At 53.7% G+C, this 18,214-nt stretch overlaps 6 protein-coding genes across 6 annotated transcripts; 2 read left to right on the plus strand and 4 right to left on the minus strand.

Moving 5' to 3' along the window:
• Positions 1-564: 564 nt before the first annotated feature.
• On the minus strand, positions 565-1,897 carry MYCGRDRAFT_96677 (uncharacterized protein; the record flags this gene model as incomplete). The annotated part of the gene is made up of 2 exons (XM_003848549.1): positions 565-1,782; positions 1,832-1,897. 2 exons carry the CDS (start codon positions 1,895-1,897, stop codon positions 565-567), a joined length of 1,284 nt encoding a protein of 427 aa, XP_003848597.1.
• A 2,837-nt stretch (positions 1,898-4,734) lies between these two features.
• On the minus strand, positions 4,735-6,306 carry MYCGRDRAFT_63697 (uncharacterized protein; the record flags this gene model as incomplete). The annotated part of the gene is made up of 2 exons (XM_003848548.1): positions 4,735-6,233; positions 6,292-6,306. Coding segments are annotated over 2 exons (1,514 nt in total), but the record flags the coding sequence as incomplete, so codon positions are not given.
• A 247-nt stretch (positions 6,307-6,553) lies between these two features.
• Positions 6,554-7,148, plus strand: MYCGRDRAFT_106133 (uncharacterized protein; the record flags this gene model as incomplete). Its single annotated transcript, XM_003848331.1, has 1 exon — positions 6,554-7,148. The coding sequence occupies one exon, from the start codon at positions 6,564-6,566 to the stop codon at positions 7,104-7,106; it is 543 nt and encodes a 180-aa protein (XP_003848379.1).
• Positions 7,149-8,676: 1,528 nt separating this feature from the next.
• MYCGRDRAFT_29441 (uncharacterized protein) lies at positions 8,677-8,946 on the plus strand (the record flags this gene model as incomplete). The annotated part of the gene is made up of 1 exon (XM_003848332.1): positions 8,677-8,946. A coding segment is annotated over one exon (270 nt), but the record flags the coding sequence as incomplete, so codon positions are not given.
• A 477-nt stretch (positions 8,947-9,423) lies between these two features.
• On the minus strand, positions 9,424-12,214 carry MYCGRDRAFT_76890 (uncharacterized protein; the record flags this gene model as incomplete). The annotated part of the gene is made up of 2 exons (XM_003848547.1): positions 9,424-11,945; positions 12,032-12,214. The coding sequence occupies 2 exons, from the start codon at positions 12,212-12,214 to the stop codon at positions 9,705-9,707; spliced, it is 2,424 nt and encodes an 807-aa protein (XP_003848595.1).
• Positions 11,930-16,784, minus strand: MYCGRDRAFT_76893 (uncharacterized protein; the record flags this gene model as incomplete). The annotated part of the gene is made up of 5 exons (XM_003848546.1): positions 11,930-12,429; positions 12,556-12,634; positions 14,987-15,836; positions 15,886-16,340; positions 16,398-16,784. The coding sequence occupies 5 exons, from the start codon at positions 16,479-16,481 to the stop codon at positions 11,930-11,932; spliced, it is 1,968 nt and encodes a 655-aa protein (XP_003848594.1).
• Positions 16,785-18,214: the final 1,430 nt, after the last annotated feature.

Genomic DNA, 18,214 nt, shown 5'->3' on the forward strand with positions numbered 1-18,214 from the left:
CGTTATTTCCTCTCCATGGTGTCCTTCCTCACGAGATATGTCTGAGTAATGGCTCGGATGTCTCGAGGCCAGATTAAAGACGACATGTAACGTCAATGATTCCCTCTGGGACTGTGCCGACCATGCGAATGCTCGACCAAGTTTCTCATGGTTTGCTCGGGCACTCAATACCTTCGGCGTGTATCATTCGCTCGATATCGCTTGATGCCAGGCAGTGATTGATCTATCTCCCTTAGGAATATCCCGGACCGACGACGAGTCATGAAGAATGGTACCTCCTAGCGTTCGTTCGCACATATTCACTTTTCAAGTCTTGGCAAGGCCCCGAATAGGTAGTGTTCGTTCGCTCACATTCCTTTCGCTATTCTATGTTGGCGGCTCTGCGGCGTTGTACATCCTGACATGAGACGGGACAGCAAGCTCGGTCATTCGAATCGTATATTCATGGTGTGTACACTATTTACATTGTAGCCGTCAACCCTGTCCACCACGTGGACATATCATCCCCACTATACAACGAGTCATGCCGCGACTATGCACAACATCACCTCTTCCCCAAAAAATCTAGTTGGTGACGCCAGTAGCGCTACCACGAACGTAGCCAGGGAATCTCCTCAGCTGCTGCTCGTCGATGCGATTAAGCTTAGGGCAGCCAAGCTGGGGAATGAGAGAGCCCAAAAGGTTCTGAATGCCAGAGACGACGCCGGCGAGGAGGTCTCCCTTGAGCTGAGTGACAGTCTGGAATGCGAAGCATCCGAGGTTGTTTCCCTTCAGGAGGTCTGCGCCGTTGAACACGCCACCGGTGAGGTTGTTGATGTTGACACCAGCAAAGTTGTTGGTCTTGCCGTCGAGGTTGCCACCGACGTTGAGGAACTTGGGGTGGAGGCCAGCGGCGACGACGGTGTCTCCGAGGAAATATGGGATGGTGTATGGTGCGGTCAGAGAGCGACGGTACCAGTTCTCGGGAATGCGTTCGTATCCCTGACGAGCCTTGTAGTTGCCGTTCTCGCCCTCAATACCGAACCAGCTCTTGATTACGTCGTAAGAAAGAGTGCCGACGGGGTCAGCCTCAGAGTGGTTGGCCATGAAGCGGTAGATGAAGGTGAATGCAGCAGATTGCACTAACAGACCGGGGAAGGGGCCGTTGAAGAAGTAAGGGTTGTTGTTGAGGGAGCGGTCGAAGCGGTTGGAGCGGTGGACAGTCAAGCTGTCGAGGGTGACCTCGCCGCCGGGAGAGACGTCAATCAACTTCTGGAAGGCTGCAGCATCCGTGATGTAGTTGTTGCCGGACTCGTAAAGGTCAGGACGGGTGGGAGAAACGTCGTTCTCGTACTTGTTGTGCGAGCCGATGAGACCGTGGCCGCCCTGAGCGAGAGGTCCGCCGACACCTAGGGGTGGAGTGCCACCCATTGACCACGCAGTAAGGTCTCCGTCGAGGAGAGCGCCGAGCACAGCCAAGAAACCAGACAGATCAGCGCCCATGCCGACGACCTTTTCGGTAATGTCAATGTACTGCTGGATGGTGGCGTATCCGTTGCGGGGGAGGAAGCCGTGGTTGGCGAACGCGTTCAATCCCGGGCAGACACCACGGAGATCGCCCTTCCTTGGGGGCTGCCACTCATGACCGGAGCCAGCAGATACATCAATGTACTGCGCCTCCTTGTCGAAGGTTGGGATGGTCTCGAAGATGGCAGTCGCGGCACCAGCACCGGCCTGTCGGGCTGCCAGTAGTTCGTTCGAACGAGCAGCGAGCTCTGGGTTGCTCTGCATGATCTCCAGCATCTGTGACGTGTCAGCAACGACTCATACATGTTCGGGATTGTCAACTCACCTGAGCCGGGAAAGCCGCAGCCATAGGCAACGCGCCCATCAGGGCCTGAGTAGCAGAGAACTTCATCGTGAGGCCTGTGAACGGGAGTGTTGACGAGTCGTTGCGGCTGTGTGAGTCGACTAAGTAAGAGTCATTGAAATGGCGTTGTGGGAAGCCTTATTATATGATTGCATGCCACCCGCCGAGGCCGACGGTGCTATGCTCCTTCAATTCTTTGGTACATCCTTCAGGAAACGGCATCATAGCGTCCTCAACGTCGATGGCGTGGACCTCGAGGAGATCAACAAAGCAGGTTCAGCCACCGAGGCATGTCTTGTAGAGTTTTCTCTACCTCACGAAAAAGCCAGCCATTCGGCGTGTGGCCACGCAAGGCATCGAATGAAGTCCTTTTCATGTGCAACCGTGTAGCCAATCGATATCATCGTCGACGACTGTACATGGAGACCATGTGCCGTGACAGCCTGACATGCGATGGGGCTCTGGCAGATCGAAGCTAGATTCACAATCAGCCACTGACATGCGTTGCATTTGCTCGCAGAGACTTCCAACCTCGCATTGGTGGGTACTGATGCATCATTTCTCCACTGCAGATCATCGTGGCAGTTACGCTATCGAGCAAGAAGCGACGCCACGGGCGTGATCGACACAACTTAGACTCCAGGTCGAACGCAAGATTTCTCCAAGTTCCTCGGCTTGAAAGTATGGGGATTCGCGGGGATATGTAAACGACTCCTGTGGGGTGCATCTGTCGGTAAAAACACTGCGCGCATTCGCAGAAGAACTGATACTTTCGTCACTATCATGCGAATCTTCACATGCGAAGTGAGGGGAGCTGTCGTACGGCTCGGACAATTGAGATACAACCTACCTTTGGGTGACTTCCATCCCCTCATGCTGGACGCCTGTTTCGGTGATGTACATTGCAAGATAGTTCCGGTAGCAGTGTATAATTGTGCCGAGCGCGAGATGGCGAATCTTCACAGAACTGGAAGCTCGCAACGGTCGGCCTCTGGCAAACGGCTCATGCATAATATGGCTCGCTCTGTTATCATTCTTGGTAGTCAGTTGTCCTGATGTTGCCGCTCCAGTAGGGAGGTCTGCATGACCGTTCGAATCGCAGCCGTCACCGGAAATTCTTCGATAAGCTTCGTGAGGAGACTGATGAGGAGTGCTACCCCCCAAGGCTTCTGCAACAGCAAAAGGAAGCATAGCACATGGCGTGATCAACGCCGTGACGCGCAAAGCCGTAAATGTCAACAGGTGCAGTTGTAATGCAAAGAAGTTAGTGCTTGTTAGTGTCAATGTCCATCGATCGCCGTTGGCGCCGTTGGCGCACAAAATTTGGACTGTTGTACTTCGTATTCCGGATGCTGGTACCTGGCAAGTATCGGCGATGGCCCCGGATCATCGTCCACAACGTGAGACATGGTATACCGTCGCAGTGTCTTCGGCCCTCAAAAATGACGCACATGTGCCGGTCGAGGGTGTTTACCGGGTCCATGTCTTCGCAGCGTGACGACCACGAGTCCACGACTGGTAAGCATGGATCATGATTGGCCGTGCCGAGCCTGGTGAGGATGTATGATAGACCATGCGCCATGTTGCTGTCTCTATTTGCCAGCAGTGAGCCGAGCTAGAATGTCGTCTGCCAGTAGCTTCATTGTTGATGAACTTGTGGCGCCCTGAAGCTTTCGATTGGCACGGCTTGGTACGCCTTCGCGGATCATGCGCACAACGTTCGCGAGGTGATATTCGCCAGTGCGGGCCTCTCGTGCCTGGCTTCCGCAAGGCATATATTCGACGATCGACTGAGGACCGACCAGTCGGACATGCATGAAGCCCACAGAGTAAGGCGGAGCTTGAGTCCATTCTTCCGAAAAGGTACTACCCCAAGTAGCACACAGACGCAATCATGATCGCACATCATGGGAACCATTCTCCAAGATCCGGCGCCAGCAGAGCGACTTCCTCCCTAGGCTGACGGAGGGATTCTGCAGACGCGAGCCGGAAGCAGGATGTTTGAAGGGCTCTCAACGACGCTAAAGTTCTTTCATTAGCTTGTCTTTCTGCTTGTTCATCGTACATGTGCCGTTTCATCAGTATCTATTCGTGCAGGTAGGGTATCGCTAAACGCTCAAAGTATGCCAAAACAAAGAATTCGTCATACCCAGTCAGAACGGCAGGCGCGGACATGGTGGTGAACAATTGTATTCGCTTCAACCAGCGAAAGCAAATCTGCTGAGGCTGAACGCAGGCCGACGCTCGTCCCTCTCCGTGTCGTTCTCTGGACTGTTGGGCACGAGCAAATCTTCACTGCCTTTGAAGGAGTCTCCCAATGAAGTGTGAACGACATCTTGTTCTATCGCAAGCCACTCTTCGTCCTTGGTGTCATTATCATCAGGCTCCGCGACATCGGAAGGGAAGGATAACTCCGCCAGTGGTGGGGATGAGTTGGGAACGAACACGACCGCCGGTCCGGCGGGCGACTCCCGACGAGACTTTGCGACTGGGACATTGTTGCTTGCCTCCCATTCGTTGAATGTCGTCGAGATCGGAAGAGTAGACTTCGTCCGTGACAGTGTTTTCGTTGATACCGCTGGACCACTATACCCCATCATGGAGAGCTTTTCGCGCATGCTCGTGGCGGGCTTGATCCAAAATCGAGGTGAGTCGAACTCTGCAAACGATGTATCCGGCGTATCGTCCGTGACAGACGCCTGAGAATTGGGTGTCGCGGTCGTCAATATACTCTCTTGCGAGATATCGCCGATGCTGTCGTCTGCTGGAGAGCCAATGGGATCCGCCAAAACATTCAGCTTCTTGCGCTTCTTTGCGACTGAGATGCCCAGATCTTGCGTCGACTCGGGCGTTGCGGTGGCCGCTGCGACCGCATCTGCGACTGAATCGTCAGACCAAAGGTCAAATTCCTCCTTTTTGCTCCGATTCGACTTCGTTCGCATTGACGGACTTGGCTGCGTGGGCTGTTGAGCGAAGAAGCGACTTGCAGCTGTCTCCACCGGATTCATCACTGCCGCAAGAGCCGAGGAGTCGGAGCACAGACGCTGTCTCTTGGGCGAGGTCAGCCGTGCGAGTGGTGTCGGAGCAGTAGCCACACGTCGAGTGACCTGCGGCGCGGACGACGGGACTGGGATTTGGGAGGCACGCCGGCCACCAAAGACTCGCGATGATGGCGCTTGTGAGGCGGACCAAGATGCGTTCCGTTGTGACTCGCTGGTCTGTTGCTGGCTGGGCGAAAGTGTAAAGGAGTTTGGGTCGAGTTCTGCTAGAGGCGTGCGTCTCGCCTTGAAGAAGTCCGATATGGGTTTGCCGTGTTTCTCGTCTGGAGTCTGTATCAACGTGCTGCGCGAAGCTGGGTTCTGGAATCTGTTCTGAAATCTCTGTGGCAGAACAATTGGAAGCTTCGTGTTCGGATCGAGATCACCGCAAGCAACGCCTGCAGCCAGCTCCGCATCAACAGTCTTGCCAATGTACGGCATGCTTTCGGCGTCAACTCCAGACGGTAGAGGCGTCAGGTTCAACAAGCCGCGTGTGTCGGAACAGAACACCCACTGATGCAAGAACGTCCGCTCAGCATTGAGAAATGCCTCCAGATAGCCGGGTGGCACTTTCATCTTGCCCTCGAATTGAACGGCTTGCACGATCCTCTCGACCGTCTTGTGTTTCCTCACATACCGATATGCAGTCTTGAGACCCATCTTGTCAATGCCCGGTAGATAATCGCAGCCGCTGAGCATTGCCATGATCCGGAACTCTTTATCAGCCCAGCCGACAAGACTTATGTCACGACACGAGGTGAAGTCTGCGCGATTGACCATGATGCACTCGCCATACTGGTCCAGCTTCGTGAGAAGGCATTTCACACCAAAGACGAGCAGATCGGAGTCCTCGCTGAGCACGCCAGAAATCTTTCCTTGCTGCTCCAGATATGCCAGTTGGCTATCGGCTTCGAAGGGCGCAACGACGTATGGAACATCCATGCGCTTCAACTCTTCAATCAGCTCCCTTGCCATCACAGGTGTGACATCTACTGCTTTTTGGAGTTCGAGATGTGCTTGTGATGTCCGTCCCATTCGAAGTAGCTCCAGTCCGACTCTTTTGCTTTCCTTTCTCCTGGCAGCACGTTCCTTTTCCGTATGTGACTTGCTTGGTAGGTAATCGCCATCGAAGACGATGTATGGTGTTACGCCGAAATGAATGAGCATCCGTACTCGATGGAGGGCGAAATCGATATGCTTTCTCGTTGGTTTCCCTTCGGCAAGCTCGATTGCGCAAGCAACCGTACCTCGATGGAGCCAGCCATATGCATCGACTCCGAGGGTCTGACCGGCGAAGTTGCGAAGATGAGTAGGCTTTTGTATGCTCTTGAGCAAGGGAAGAAGGCCTGCGAATGTTACGTCAGAGGTAGGAAGTCTTGCTGTCACTTTTGCCGTTGTTCGTACCCTGAATACCCATCTTCGGCGCTCGATGACCTCTTCAATTCATTGCGGTCCCGTTCACGCTGTTGTGTAGGCTAATATCAGCTCAAGTGCAGTGTACAGGGCAGGTTGTTGATCGGGTGAAGTGTCATGCTGGTACGCGTTCGAGCAGGCGCGTAGCTGAAATGCTTTGGGCCCATTGGCTCGAGCGGAACCCTGTCCGCCATCTCGACCACCCTCAAAATTTCGTCCGCCCGAGAAAGAAGAAATACTTCATCCTATGACACATCACAAAAATGCCATCCAAACTCAGCAAGGTCCAGAAGGCGGTGGGCAAGAAAAAGGGCGGCGCCAAGGTCAACAAACTCCACGAAAATAGCAGAGATGCTCAGCGATTACGAAAAGCTGGCGCCAGAGATGAGAAAGTCTCTAGGGTCGCCTCACATCGGAAGAAGGAAAACAGATTATGGTTGGACCGCCTCGAGTTTCTCAAAGACAATTTACCCGACACTCTGCATCCTCTCGACCTGGATTCCGTCAAGGGACTGATTACACAATACCTTAACCGCTACGATGAAGAGCTCGCACAGCTGAGAGCTGAGCGCAGAGCAGGACGGCCGCCATCGACCAGGCAGACGCTGTTGGAGCAGCAATTGGTGATCGAGTCGCAGGAGTACGAGGGAGGATTCTGGATGCCGAACTTGCAGGATGCCGAGAGTCTGGTCAAGCTTGATGCGTGGGATGGACGGTGGCTGGGGTTGGGCAATCTGAGGTTCGTCAGAGTGCCGAAGGAGGGGACTGTTAAGGAGAGCAGCTTCCCGCCGAGAGGATCGGTCTAAGACCCCGCATGAGGCGATTTGCAACGAACTTCGAGTGATATGAGCGCGGAGAGGGGCGGGAACGGCACGTGCGCACTGAGGGTCGAATGAACCGCATGTGCACACTACGGAGTTGATCTTGCGCATGGCGGAGTGAGAACCATGTGCGTAAGCGAGCGCGATGCGTGCCCCGTCGCGGTCTTTTGCCTGCAGGTGTCTTTCAGCTACATTATTCAGCGACACAACTACAACCACAACCTACCACATCTGCCCTGACTGACCGAAGAAGCGTTATGGCTCCCAAACGAAACAATTCTGCCATGACTGGCCCTCACGACCCGTCCATCAGGAGCGGTCTCGCACCAATGTAAGTCCATCGACACGTCGCCGAGTTCTGCGTCCTCAATTCTAACCAGAGCAGGATTGATAGCGACACCGTTTTGGTGCTTGTGGGTGCAATCGAGTACGGTTTCACGGTGCACGAGGCACCATTACGCGCTCATTCACGATTCTTCGACGCAGCGATGAGCGGCGCATGGAAGGAAAGCAGCAAACGCATCGTAAAACTGCCCATGGAAAACGCTGCGATTTTCAACGTCTACGTGCAATGGGCGTACACGAGCAAGATCTCAATTGCAGAGAACTGGAGCTACGACGATTTTCTCTCTTTGTACCTCACAGCCTGCAGACTACAGGACGGTGACCTTCAGGACGCTACCATCGACTGCATCATCACTCAGCGACAGCCGCCAGCATTAATTTCACCGAATGAGAATGATGTCTCCAAGATCTATAACAACACCGCCATCGGCAACGCCGCTCGCAGACTTTTCGTAGACATCTGGACTTCCGATGCTAGCGAGGAGTGGCTGGTCAAGCTCTGCGACAACGTTGCCGCGCAATTCTACTTTGATCTGGCCAAGGCTTTGATCAAGATGAACGCGGGAAGAGCGGCGCCTTTGCTCGTCGATAAGGCCGGCAGCACATGCAAGTATCACCAGCATAAGGAAGGCGAGTGCTACAGCAAGAAGTTCGCAGTCTGACATGGGCCCCGTTCAACAAGCACATCCGTATCTTACAGCATGGAGGACGCAGCATAGGACTCTGGGCGTGCGATTGGTGGGAGGAGAACACCAAACGTGGGCTGAGTTTCTTGGTGGAGCACATTGCTCCGGCACGATAGGAAAATGCGGTGGTGGAAGAAAAGCAAGTCGAAGATTGATTGGCACAACGAAGCCATGCGACGCTCAGACAAAAGCGACGTGAAGACTGAGCTCTCGAGAGTAAGCACACGCATATGCGTATGCGGAGTCGGACTTATATGCCATCGAATGCTATGTTTGTTACGTGCTTTGGAGACCTAAGTATTACCAAAGAACGATCTGTGCTACGTCACCATTGGCTTGCATACTCTTCAACACCACCTTTCCTGGGCGATTTCTCAACTTCAATAATACCATCCATTCAACATAAGACACGTCCATGAACTACCAAGAGTCCAAAAAGCAGAGCTCCAATTCCGTGCATAGAGCAGACAACCTCTGACTTCTCCCTCCCTGCCATGGCCACCACAACTCCAAACTCCCACAACAAACCCTGCACCCTCTGCGGCATCCCTCGCCCAGTCCTCGTGCGCTGCAAAATAGACGAGACCGCAAAATGGCACATGGTCTGTCCCGGAAAATGCTGGATCAGTGTCTCAGGCGGCCAAGAAGACGCTCGAGGCCATGAAGCAGAACATCCGTTTTACAAGTACGGCGGGATGTGGAAGAATAAACATGCCGATGGACCCGTGAGTGCGAAGAAGCCTGCCAAGGTGAAGAGACGGCAGAAGGAGGGGAGGAATGGGAAGAAGGGAGGTGGTGATGGCCAGTCTACGGATCAGGGTGGCGAAGGCGATGCTGAGGGTGATGATGGCCGTGATGATGTGGGTGGCACCATCGAGGGAACGGCGAGTGCGAAGAAACCTGCTAGGGTGAAGAGGCGGCAGAAGGCGGGGAGGAGTGGGAAGAAGGGAGATGGCGATGGTCAGTCTGCAGATGAGGTTGGCGATGGCGATGCTGAGAGCGATGATGGCCATGATCATGTGGGCGAGACCACCGAGGGAACGTCGAGCGACGATGGCTTGGACCGAGAGACTGCACACGACAAGACAGTGGACTTGTCTACCATCAGTACGTCTAAGCAGGATCTTGATCGCGAAGAAGAAGCACATCATCCGGCCTGATTCCAACCCGTCCGTACGAGCAGAACTTGAATCGGCCTCTCACTGGTGAGCTGTCGAAGCTCTAGTCACAAGCCGACGATACTCTGGCTGTCCGGGGTGCAGTAGTGAAATAGGTGTTTGAAACGTCTTTCATTCGAGATCTCGCAAAGATCTATACTAGTACAAGGCGGACCTCTTTTCGAGAGCCGCATAGTACACACAAATGCCGCCGAGCCACAGGCTTGAAGACAACGCCGCCCCATGCCCTCTGGAAGAGCGTGTCAATGCCTCTCGGGAGTCTGAACCAAAGACGACCGGGCTTGCCATCTTGAGAAGCTCTGTCCCGTTTCCCTCCCATTTATCGACCGCCGCCAAATCTTCGCTCGCCATCACATATACAATTCTCAGCAGAACTATCGTCGCTGCAAATCCCCTCTGCTGAACGCTGCCTTCGCAGAGTCCACATCAGTCGAGGCCACCAGATACGCTATCTTCACCGCATCAAACCGTGCTTGGTTGTAGTCGCGAGCGGCAGGCATCAAGCGCAGGACGTACTCGATCATCGGTGGCAGAGGAGGAGGTCCTGACGGCACAGAAACGCTGTTGGGCACGAACGTCTTGGTTGCAAAGCCACCTCCACTCGTTGCACCGGCCTTGCTCTGCATTCGCAGGCCAGCGGCACCTTTGAGTGGCGACTCGCCTCGCATGAACTTGCGCTGTGGCTGCTCGCTGTCGGAATCTTCCAAAGGACGCTTCGGGCTGGCGACGTAAGGACCGTTTGGTCCAAGGAGGATTTCGGGTGCTGCTCCTCTGGGGCTGTTGTGCATGTTCTCAATGCTGGTAGCAGGCGCCTGCTGTGGTGCTTGCTGTTGAGGCTCGAATGCTCTCGGTCGTGCCTGAGTTGGGCTCAATACGAGCTGCACGTGCATGGCATCGAAGTCGGGAAGAGAGAAGCGATGGCTGAAGCGGCTGATCTCCGGTTCTTCGGGGTACAGTTCTGACATGCGTTTCTCGATCTTGTGAATCTGGGCCAGATCACCGTACTTGCTTTCGTAGTCGTGCATGTATGCGATAAGAGGCCGACATTTCTCCCTCTTTTGCTCCAGTGAGAGATCTGTCGCGTTGACGATCTTTGGGATGGTTGACTCGAAAACGACACGGGCGTTGGTGATGTCGCTGAGAGCGATGAGGTGCTTCACGTATTCCAGAATGAAAACTTCATCGAGAGGGAACAACTTCATGCCTCGCTCAAAGATCTTGATGGCAGATGGGTCCTTGTAGCAACGCCACTCCAGAAGTGCAGAGGCAATGTAGACATCACTTGACAGCTGTCCGCGCGGTCTTGCATCAGCGAAGATACCCCGGAAGCCTTTGACCACCTTTGAGGTTGTGTCTCCCTTCTTCGGCGGTTTGCCTTGACCCTGTACTCTTCGGAACGCCCGCATCTTCGCGACCCAGACGTACGAGATCGTCCTCTTGAGGAGGTCCATGTGGGCAGCCGAGGCCTGCTTAACAGAGTCGATTGCTGCCTTCGACTGCTCGGCTCTAGTCTTGGGCTTGTTGCTTGGCTGGTCGTCATCATCGTCCTCCTGCACAGTCGTCGGTTCTTCCTCGGGAGACAAGCTTGCGAAATGCGCGTTGATCTGAGCGATCGTCTTGTCGTCCTTTTCCTTGAGTCGACCTCGAAAGGCATACAGGGCGGTATGAACTTGCTCGTAGGGCACATCGAGTTTGTCCCCGTTGCGGATCAAGATCTCTTCGGTGTTGCCGGTCTCGAGCGAGGATTCGACGCGGTCTGCTTTCGACATGGCGAGCAATACAGATTCCGGATTGGTAGCCATGCCTTTGTCGAGAAATTGCTCGCCTTCAGTTGTGAAGGAGTCGATTCCTTGCGAGAAGCACCATGATGCAGCCTCGAACCAGATCGGCGGGTAGAAGCATAGGAACAAAGTGGCCTGCTTGTAAGCGTACAGCACGCGTCTGCGCCAAGCATCGTCCTCGGTCCCTTTAAACACCAGCGGATCCTCATTCTTCTCCCACTCGATCCACGATCGCCACTTCTCGACCTGGTTGCCGAATTCGTCCTCGCCCGCACATCCATACAGTGGTGGCAGGACTGGAATAGACCTCCGATCCAGGCCATCCAGCTTTTGTTCCAACTGCATTCTCGCTGTGCGTGCCTGCATGTAGTGCGGACTCTGCTCTTGAACATGCTTGCGCCCTGTAGCCTTGTGCAGACCCATCTCAAAGTTCTCGTACTCTTTCCACAGCTTGACAGACTCCGAATGGGGCAGTTTGGTGGCTCGTTGATATGCCTTCCTCAATTGGTCCACCTTTTGAAGATCCTGCCAGTCCTGTCCTCCCACCATGCCAGGGCCGTCTCGCACGAAATCAATGTACTCGCGCCACAGTATACCAGCATCCGGGTCGATGCCAACGTTATCCAGAGTGACATCGAAGGCCTTTGTAATTTCGGTGCGGTTTTTGCCGCCGGCATCGTTGATGAGAGGGAGTGCTCGCCGCACATGATCAAGGTAGAGTTTCCAAAGTTCCACGCTGGGAACTGTCATCACAGACTCACCGAGAATGTGCACAACGTTGTCACGCTCGTCTAGTTCGTTCTCCATTTGGATATATTTTACCCACATGGAGACCTAGGATACTCATTAGCTTGCAGCTTCGATGAGTAGGCTCGGACAGCCTGGTGGTCTCGCAGCAAAAGCGCGGAATGAGTGCTTACCGCAGTTGGAAAGACAGCGAGGAAACGCTTGTACACATCTCTTGCGCCCTGATATTGAGTCTTGTCATAGTAGTGCTTGATGAGCGAAAGCCAAGCATCGGTGTCACCCTTCGGATCGTCCTTGATGCGATCCTCGAGCTGGCCGACTTTGTCGTGAGGAAGTCTCATCTGCGCTGCAGGCATTGAGCCATTCAATTGAGTGGTCGGAAGGCTCACTGCAGGAGCCTTAGTGTCTGCTTGTGCTTGAGGTGTTGGAGCGGCAGATTCCACAGGCGTGAGAACATCTTTACCCAAATCTGCCACAGAGGTCTGAAGGGTAGAAACAGGTAGAGAAGGAGTAGACGCAGGGACGGGAATTGTGGTGGACCCATTGAGACTTGTGCTGGAGGTAGCAGTGTCTTGCGGTGCACTACGTAACGATACATCCTGCGCCTCAATGTTTGTTTCCGCATCATGTTTTTCTGCATCAGAACCACCGTTCATCTGCGGCGGTGCTGCAACGCTCTCTTCCTGCTCATCATCACTCTCCTCTACTATGAAGCCGGCAACTGTCTGCTGCGGTTTGCGCGGTTGCTCGATTTGTGCAGGTGGTTCTTTGAGCGTCTGATCTGGTTCGGCTGCCTCGGAGTGCTCGGTGTCTTCGCCGTAGTTGAAGCTTGAAGGATCGTAGTCGTCGTCCTCGTCTGCAGCGTCGTCCGCAGCATCGTCCGCAGCGTCGGCGCCTGACTCGTATTTCTGTTGCTCGGCATCGTCTGATTCATCTGCTGGGTCAAAGGTCGGCGGATCTAGAGGATCATACTCTTCCGCCATATTGGCGACTGGCGCCAGCGGCGCGACTGTTTCAGTGCAGTTCGCGCGCTCGACAGGTCCAGGCCGCGCTGACACTCCAAAGGATCGAGCGTATTTTGGGTGTACGATATGCGCCGTGGTGAGAGCCGAGTATCGATGGCCTTGCGCAAATGTGGAGATACCGGCGATGGTGGGAGAAAGCGATTGATGGCGCAAATGAAGATCGTTGGGGATGTTGTTGCAAAGACAGCTGAAGACGGGATGGCTGGACAAGTGAAGAAGCTCGAACGCATGCCAAGACCATGCTCGGACGTCACTTCCCCGTGCCGCCGTGAATGGTGAATGGACGATCTGCCTACCTTACCTCACGATATTCACTTCTTTTCAGCAGATCACGGGGAGAGAGCACATACAGCATCATTGAATGATTTGATCCTCGCCAACAAGACTTGCCCTCGGAAAAAAGTGCTCTATACAACTTCCGGCCATAAACAAGAACAAAGCCTGAGCATACCACAAACAACCACAACGAATCTGCTCCTGAACCCGACCTTTTCACGATGTCATCGAACCAAACAAGAAGCGCCAGCATGCGCATACCGCCGTTCTTTCGAAAGCTCTTCAAGATCCAGTCTATGGACTTCGAGACAGTACGTTCATACACATCACACAGCCACACTATTTTGACTAACTGGCTACCGCAGGCAACATGGGAGATGACACATCTTATTATCGCACCCAAGAAAGTATTCAGAAACATTTACTATCATGTCAGTCATCAAGAGTACTTCCGATGACAATGAAGCTGACTTTGATTACAGAAACGTATGTTGACAACACGTGTTCGATGAGGCTGATGGTACTGACTCGTTCAAGAAACAAAAAACTCCTACCATCGAGCGGACCCGGCCTTTACATATCTACTGTCTCTCTTCCTCCTCCTCACTGGCCTTGCCTGGGGTCTGGCGTATGCAGATGGCTTCGGCAGAACCCTACGAGTGGCTCTCGTGTTCGTGTTCGGCCAGTTTCTGGGCAGCTCGCTCCTGCTATCAACCATGATGTTTTTCCTGGTTGGTCGAGTACTGGGTAAAAAGAAGCAAGGCTTGTTCGGGCCTCCTGTGGGAGGTGAGGACAGCTTGGAGTTTGGATACTGCTTTGATGTGAGATTTGCTGGCGTGGTGAGATCACTTTGACTACATTACTGATCACTCGACAGGTCTCGATCCGAGCTTTCCTCCCGGTCTGGGTCTTCCTTTACGTCCTCCAATTCTTGTTGATGCCTCTGATCGCACAAGACTACTGGGTCTCAAACTTCTTTGGAAACACGATGTATCTTCTGGCTTTGAGCTACTACTTTGTGATTACCTTCCTGGGTTACAACGGTCAGCCGCCCTGTTCTTTGCATGGCAAATTGCAACGTCGCTGACTTCCCCCTAGCATTACCATTCCTCTCGCGCACTGAGATCCTACTCGCGCCTATACCGGTGCTGGTAGTCCTGTGGCTTCTGAGCCTCTTCACATTCGACTGCGCGACGAACCTTGCGCCTGTCTTATGGTGCGGAGTCAGTCTGCGGAAACCGGTGTGAGACCCGAATCTCTGATTGAGCAAGTGGTACTCAAGTTTACATAGAGGTGTGGGACGGACCTTGCTTCAGCACGAAACAGCTGGTATTCACATGTGCATGACTGGTCCACGACTTTGCCTTGGAGTGAGACTTCAAAGTCGGAAAGGTATTCAATCTCTCGAGATTCCACTTCCCGACCTAGCCATAAAGTAGCTGATTATTTATCGTAGTCTCGTCTGCTGTCACATTCGTGAGGATGTATGGCGTATTGCAAGCCTTCCCCCGATCTAGCTCCCGATCTGTCTTCTTGGTCCATCTATTTGATACGTCGAGGCATCCGCATCGCGCCCATCAGTCTGAATTTCATCTTGTGCATCGTGGATTCTCTGGTGCTGCATGCATCATCCGATGTCATTTCAACACTCACTCGCGGGGTCTTGGGTTTCAACTCTCGCATCGAAAGCACGGAGAGTCGATTGTGAGGTTTCCTCAGCGAGTCTTCCGAGTCTGGCGAAGGCGATGGTGTGATGAGGACATCATCGGTCGCCTTGGGAGCTTTCACTGGTGATGGAATGTCGATTGTCAATCCGACCTTCGCAACTTCAGGAAGAGCAACATCGAGATACGTCTCGCGCACAAAGGTGACGAACCTTTGGACATCTTCATCGCTGCTCATTGCGCCCAGACTCACTCGGACGACACCGATGGGCTTCCCAAAGACTTGCGCCAGTGGCTCTGAACAGCGATGACCTTCATCGTACGCGGCACGCAGCTCCTTCGGGGACCATTTGAGGTATGTCGCAATTCCACCTGGATTGCAGAGCGACCCACTCCTCACGGATATGCTGTTCTTGTCGGCCTCTTTCTCAACGTCGGCGAAGCTGACGATGTCGCCCTTAGGACTTTGGATGTTGAAGGCGATCGTCGCACCCTGCAACTTGGCTTGGCCGTAGACCGCCGCGGCATCTTTGTACACCACGATGACTGGAATGCCACTCGAGTGCCGCAAAGATGTCAAGTCGTCGTATAGCTTCTTGATCAAACGGGATGTGTGTGCGGAGATGGTTTTCATCGGCGAGGGACCATAGATCTTCCGATGGGTGTCTATCGCGAGATCGAGAGCAAAGATGGAGGTGAAAGGCAAGGTGCCATCTTCCAAGCGGCTGTGGACGTTGTGGCTCTTCTTCGATGACCATGAGTCGTTGACCGAGATCACCATTTCGACGGTGCCGCCGCCGAAGAACTTGCGGTTCATCAATACCTGTGATGATGATTTCTTGACCAGGAGCGCGCCGAGGTTGGGGAAGCCAAAGATCTTGTAGAACGAAAGAGCGACAAAATCCGGTGCGGTACTGGTGTTTGAGAGATCCAGCTGTGTCGTCGACACAAGGGCCGCAGCATCAAGAAGCGTGTATACCTTGCTGCGAATTCTGTCTTGGATGCGACCTGGCCTAGCAGGTGTTAGTGGAGTCTCCTTCGCTCGTCGAATGCAAAGCATACCATGCCAAGGGAAGCCGTCTGCCAGTCATGTTCGATTGTCCAGGATATGCGAACAAAGCGAGATCATTCGCATTCGCTCCGCCGAGCCCTCTGCTCTCAATCCAAAGCTCAACCTCTCGATCGTTGCGGAAACATCTGTGCGTTCGGGTTCCTTCTCGCACGCCAACGACCGATGTGTGAGCGTCTTTGTGGTAACCGTACCACCAGTTCTGGCGCTTCTCTATCGCGTGGTCGCGAAAACAATCATGCACGAGTTTGATGGCGGCTGTTGCATTCGCGACAAACACGAGGTCCCACTCTGCCGGATCGGCATTGAAGAAACCGAGAGCCTTTTCCCGAGTGGCTTCAACTCGAGTGTCTGCCAATTTTGAGGGAGCATGCTCGGAATGCGGATTGCCATAAAGATCAGTCATCATGTCCGTCGCGAAAGAATCCACGAGAGATTTAGCCCATGGCTAGATGATGTCAGTCAGCCTGGAATAAAATGAAAGAGTTCAAACATTGCGACATACCGTTGTACCCGCATGGTCCAAATAAGTCTTCCCGAGCAGTTGAGGATACTCGAGCGCTCGGATCTCCTCCATGTTGGTCTCCATCTGGTCGATTGAGTCTGAGGTCACAGGGTCGAACAAGACTGATAAAGACAGGGCACTTGGGACGAATCGACAACGCTCTCCCAGGTGGCTTGCAGAAGCTCTTTGAACGAGATTGAAGCTCCAGTTTGCTCTCGGCAGAGAAGACCAGCATCGTCGCCCGCTCTTAAGCAATCAGACAATCTTGAAGCGCATTCAAACGTTCCCACAACGTTTCTTCTTAGCGGCTTCGCGGCGGGCTTCGCGGTGGGACCGCACACGAGAACAACGCCCGTCATGATTGCCGGAAGTGTCCAAGGCTGTGGCGAGTGCGACGACTAGCGTGAAGTAGTTGTGATAGTCAATGGTGAGCCGATCGGCTTGCACGGCCCGTCGTCAGTCCTTGTACAGTCCTTGAAGTTGCATACATCAGTCAAGGGTCTGAAGCTCGTGCGTTTCCTGGAGAGCAGCGAGCTAGCTCGGTCATCGTCGTGTGAGATTCCTGGTTACGAAGTGCGATTGCGAGCGTTCAATGTCGTGCTCGAGCGCCATCGTGGGGGCGACTCGTTGGTATATGACCCATCTGACATTGCCGCTACATCTCGTGCTCACCGCTGTTGCGCGATCAGCTTGGAGCCTATGACATACCTAACAAAGAAGATCCTGGTCTTCAGTGACATCTGTCGGTGACCACGTACTTCTGGCGCTGCAGCCGACAACAAACTGCATCTCCACTACTGAGGCACAGCTCGGCACTTTGGCGCTTCCAGTGGGATGCGCATTGCTCCGTATGCGCGTCGCTACTATGCCTCCGATGTACGAATTCAATCATCGCGTTGACTGTGCACGATCAACAATCAGTAGGCCAATAGCAACAAACGAATGTTGCGGGGCGTTGTCATCGTCCGGCGTCTCGCCTGCGTGGATACAAAACGGCGTATGCTAGCAGTGTAACTGGGTCCCACTTCGCCCTTTTGGTAAGTGGCCAAGGCGGAGGGCATTTGAAGCACAAAGTAGTGGCGCCGTCTTTGTGTTCATGCCTTAACAGAAGTGCACGATTTGCGCAGTGGAAGTGGACGCAGCCAACTTTCGAGCAATACAACATCCCACTTGTATGAGTTGTATAGTCTGATGCTTCGACGTTCGAAGACACTAGCAAGGTTATTCGCGCCAGCAGGGTTCAGGCAGGAAGCGGAGACGGCAGTCTGAGCTACTGGATCTCGGCAAGCGGCTACGACGACCGCAAGACCAGGTTGAGCGGCAGTAGCCTCGTAGGCAGCTAATTGCAGGAGTGATTGATGTTCAGTAGGCCGAAAGAGGCCCCATGTCTCTCTCGGGCTTGTAGCGACAAAGAGGGCGGATGCCGAACCCTCACGGTAGCGGAAAAGTTTGCTCCCCTGTAGACGGCCGAGGGTTCCTGTTCCAGCCTCTGTCCGAGTTGAAGGCCATTGGGCAGTCTTCGTTCACACGCAAAATGAAAACATCAAATCGAGATACGAAGGGATCGGGCCTGCAACGAGTCGCCGCTGGGATGTCAGGCAAGTGTTTCCAGGTTGCAAACATTGCCTCGAGCATAAAAGAAGGTTCTGTGGACCGCACGAGCCGGCCTGATCCTGGTATTGAAAGCCATATTTGTAGTCATCGTCGAACAACATGCGACGACAGTCGCAGACCAGACAGACATATAAGTACTGCCAATCCTCTGCGCACGCCATACGGCAGTGCTCTGTCTTCATCGCAGGAGCGACGATCTTGTC

This window comes from Zymoseptoria tritici, chromosome 11 (assembly GCF_000219625.1).
Source record: "Zymoseptoria tritici IPO323 chromosome 11, whole genome shotgun sequence".
NCBI lineage: Eukaryota > Fungi > Ascomycota > Dothideomycetes > Mycosphaerellales > Mycosphaerellaceae > Zymoseptoria > Zymoseptoria tritici.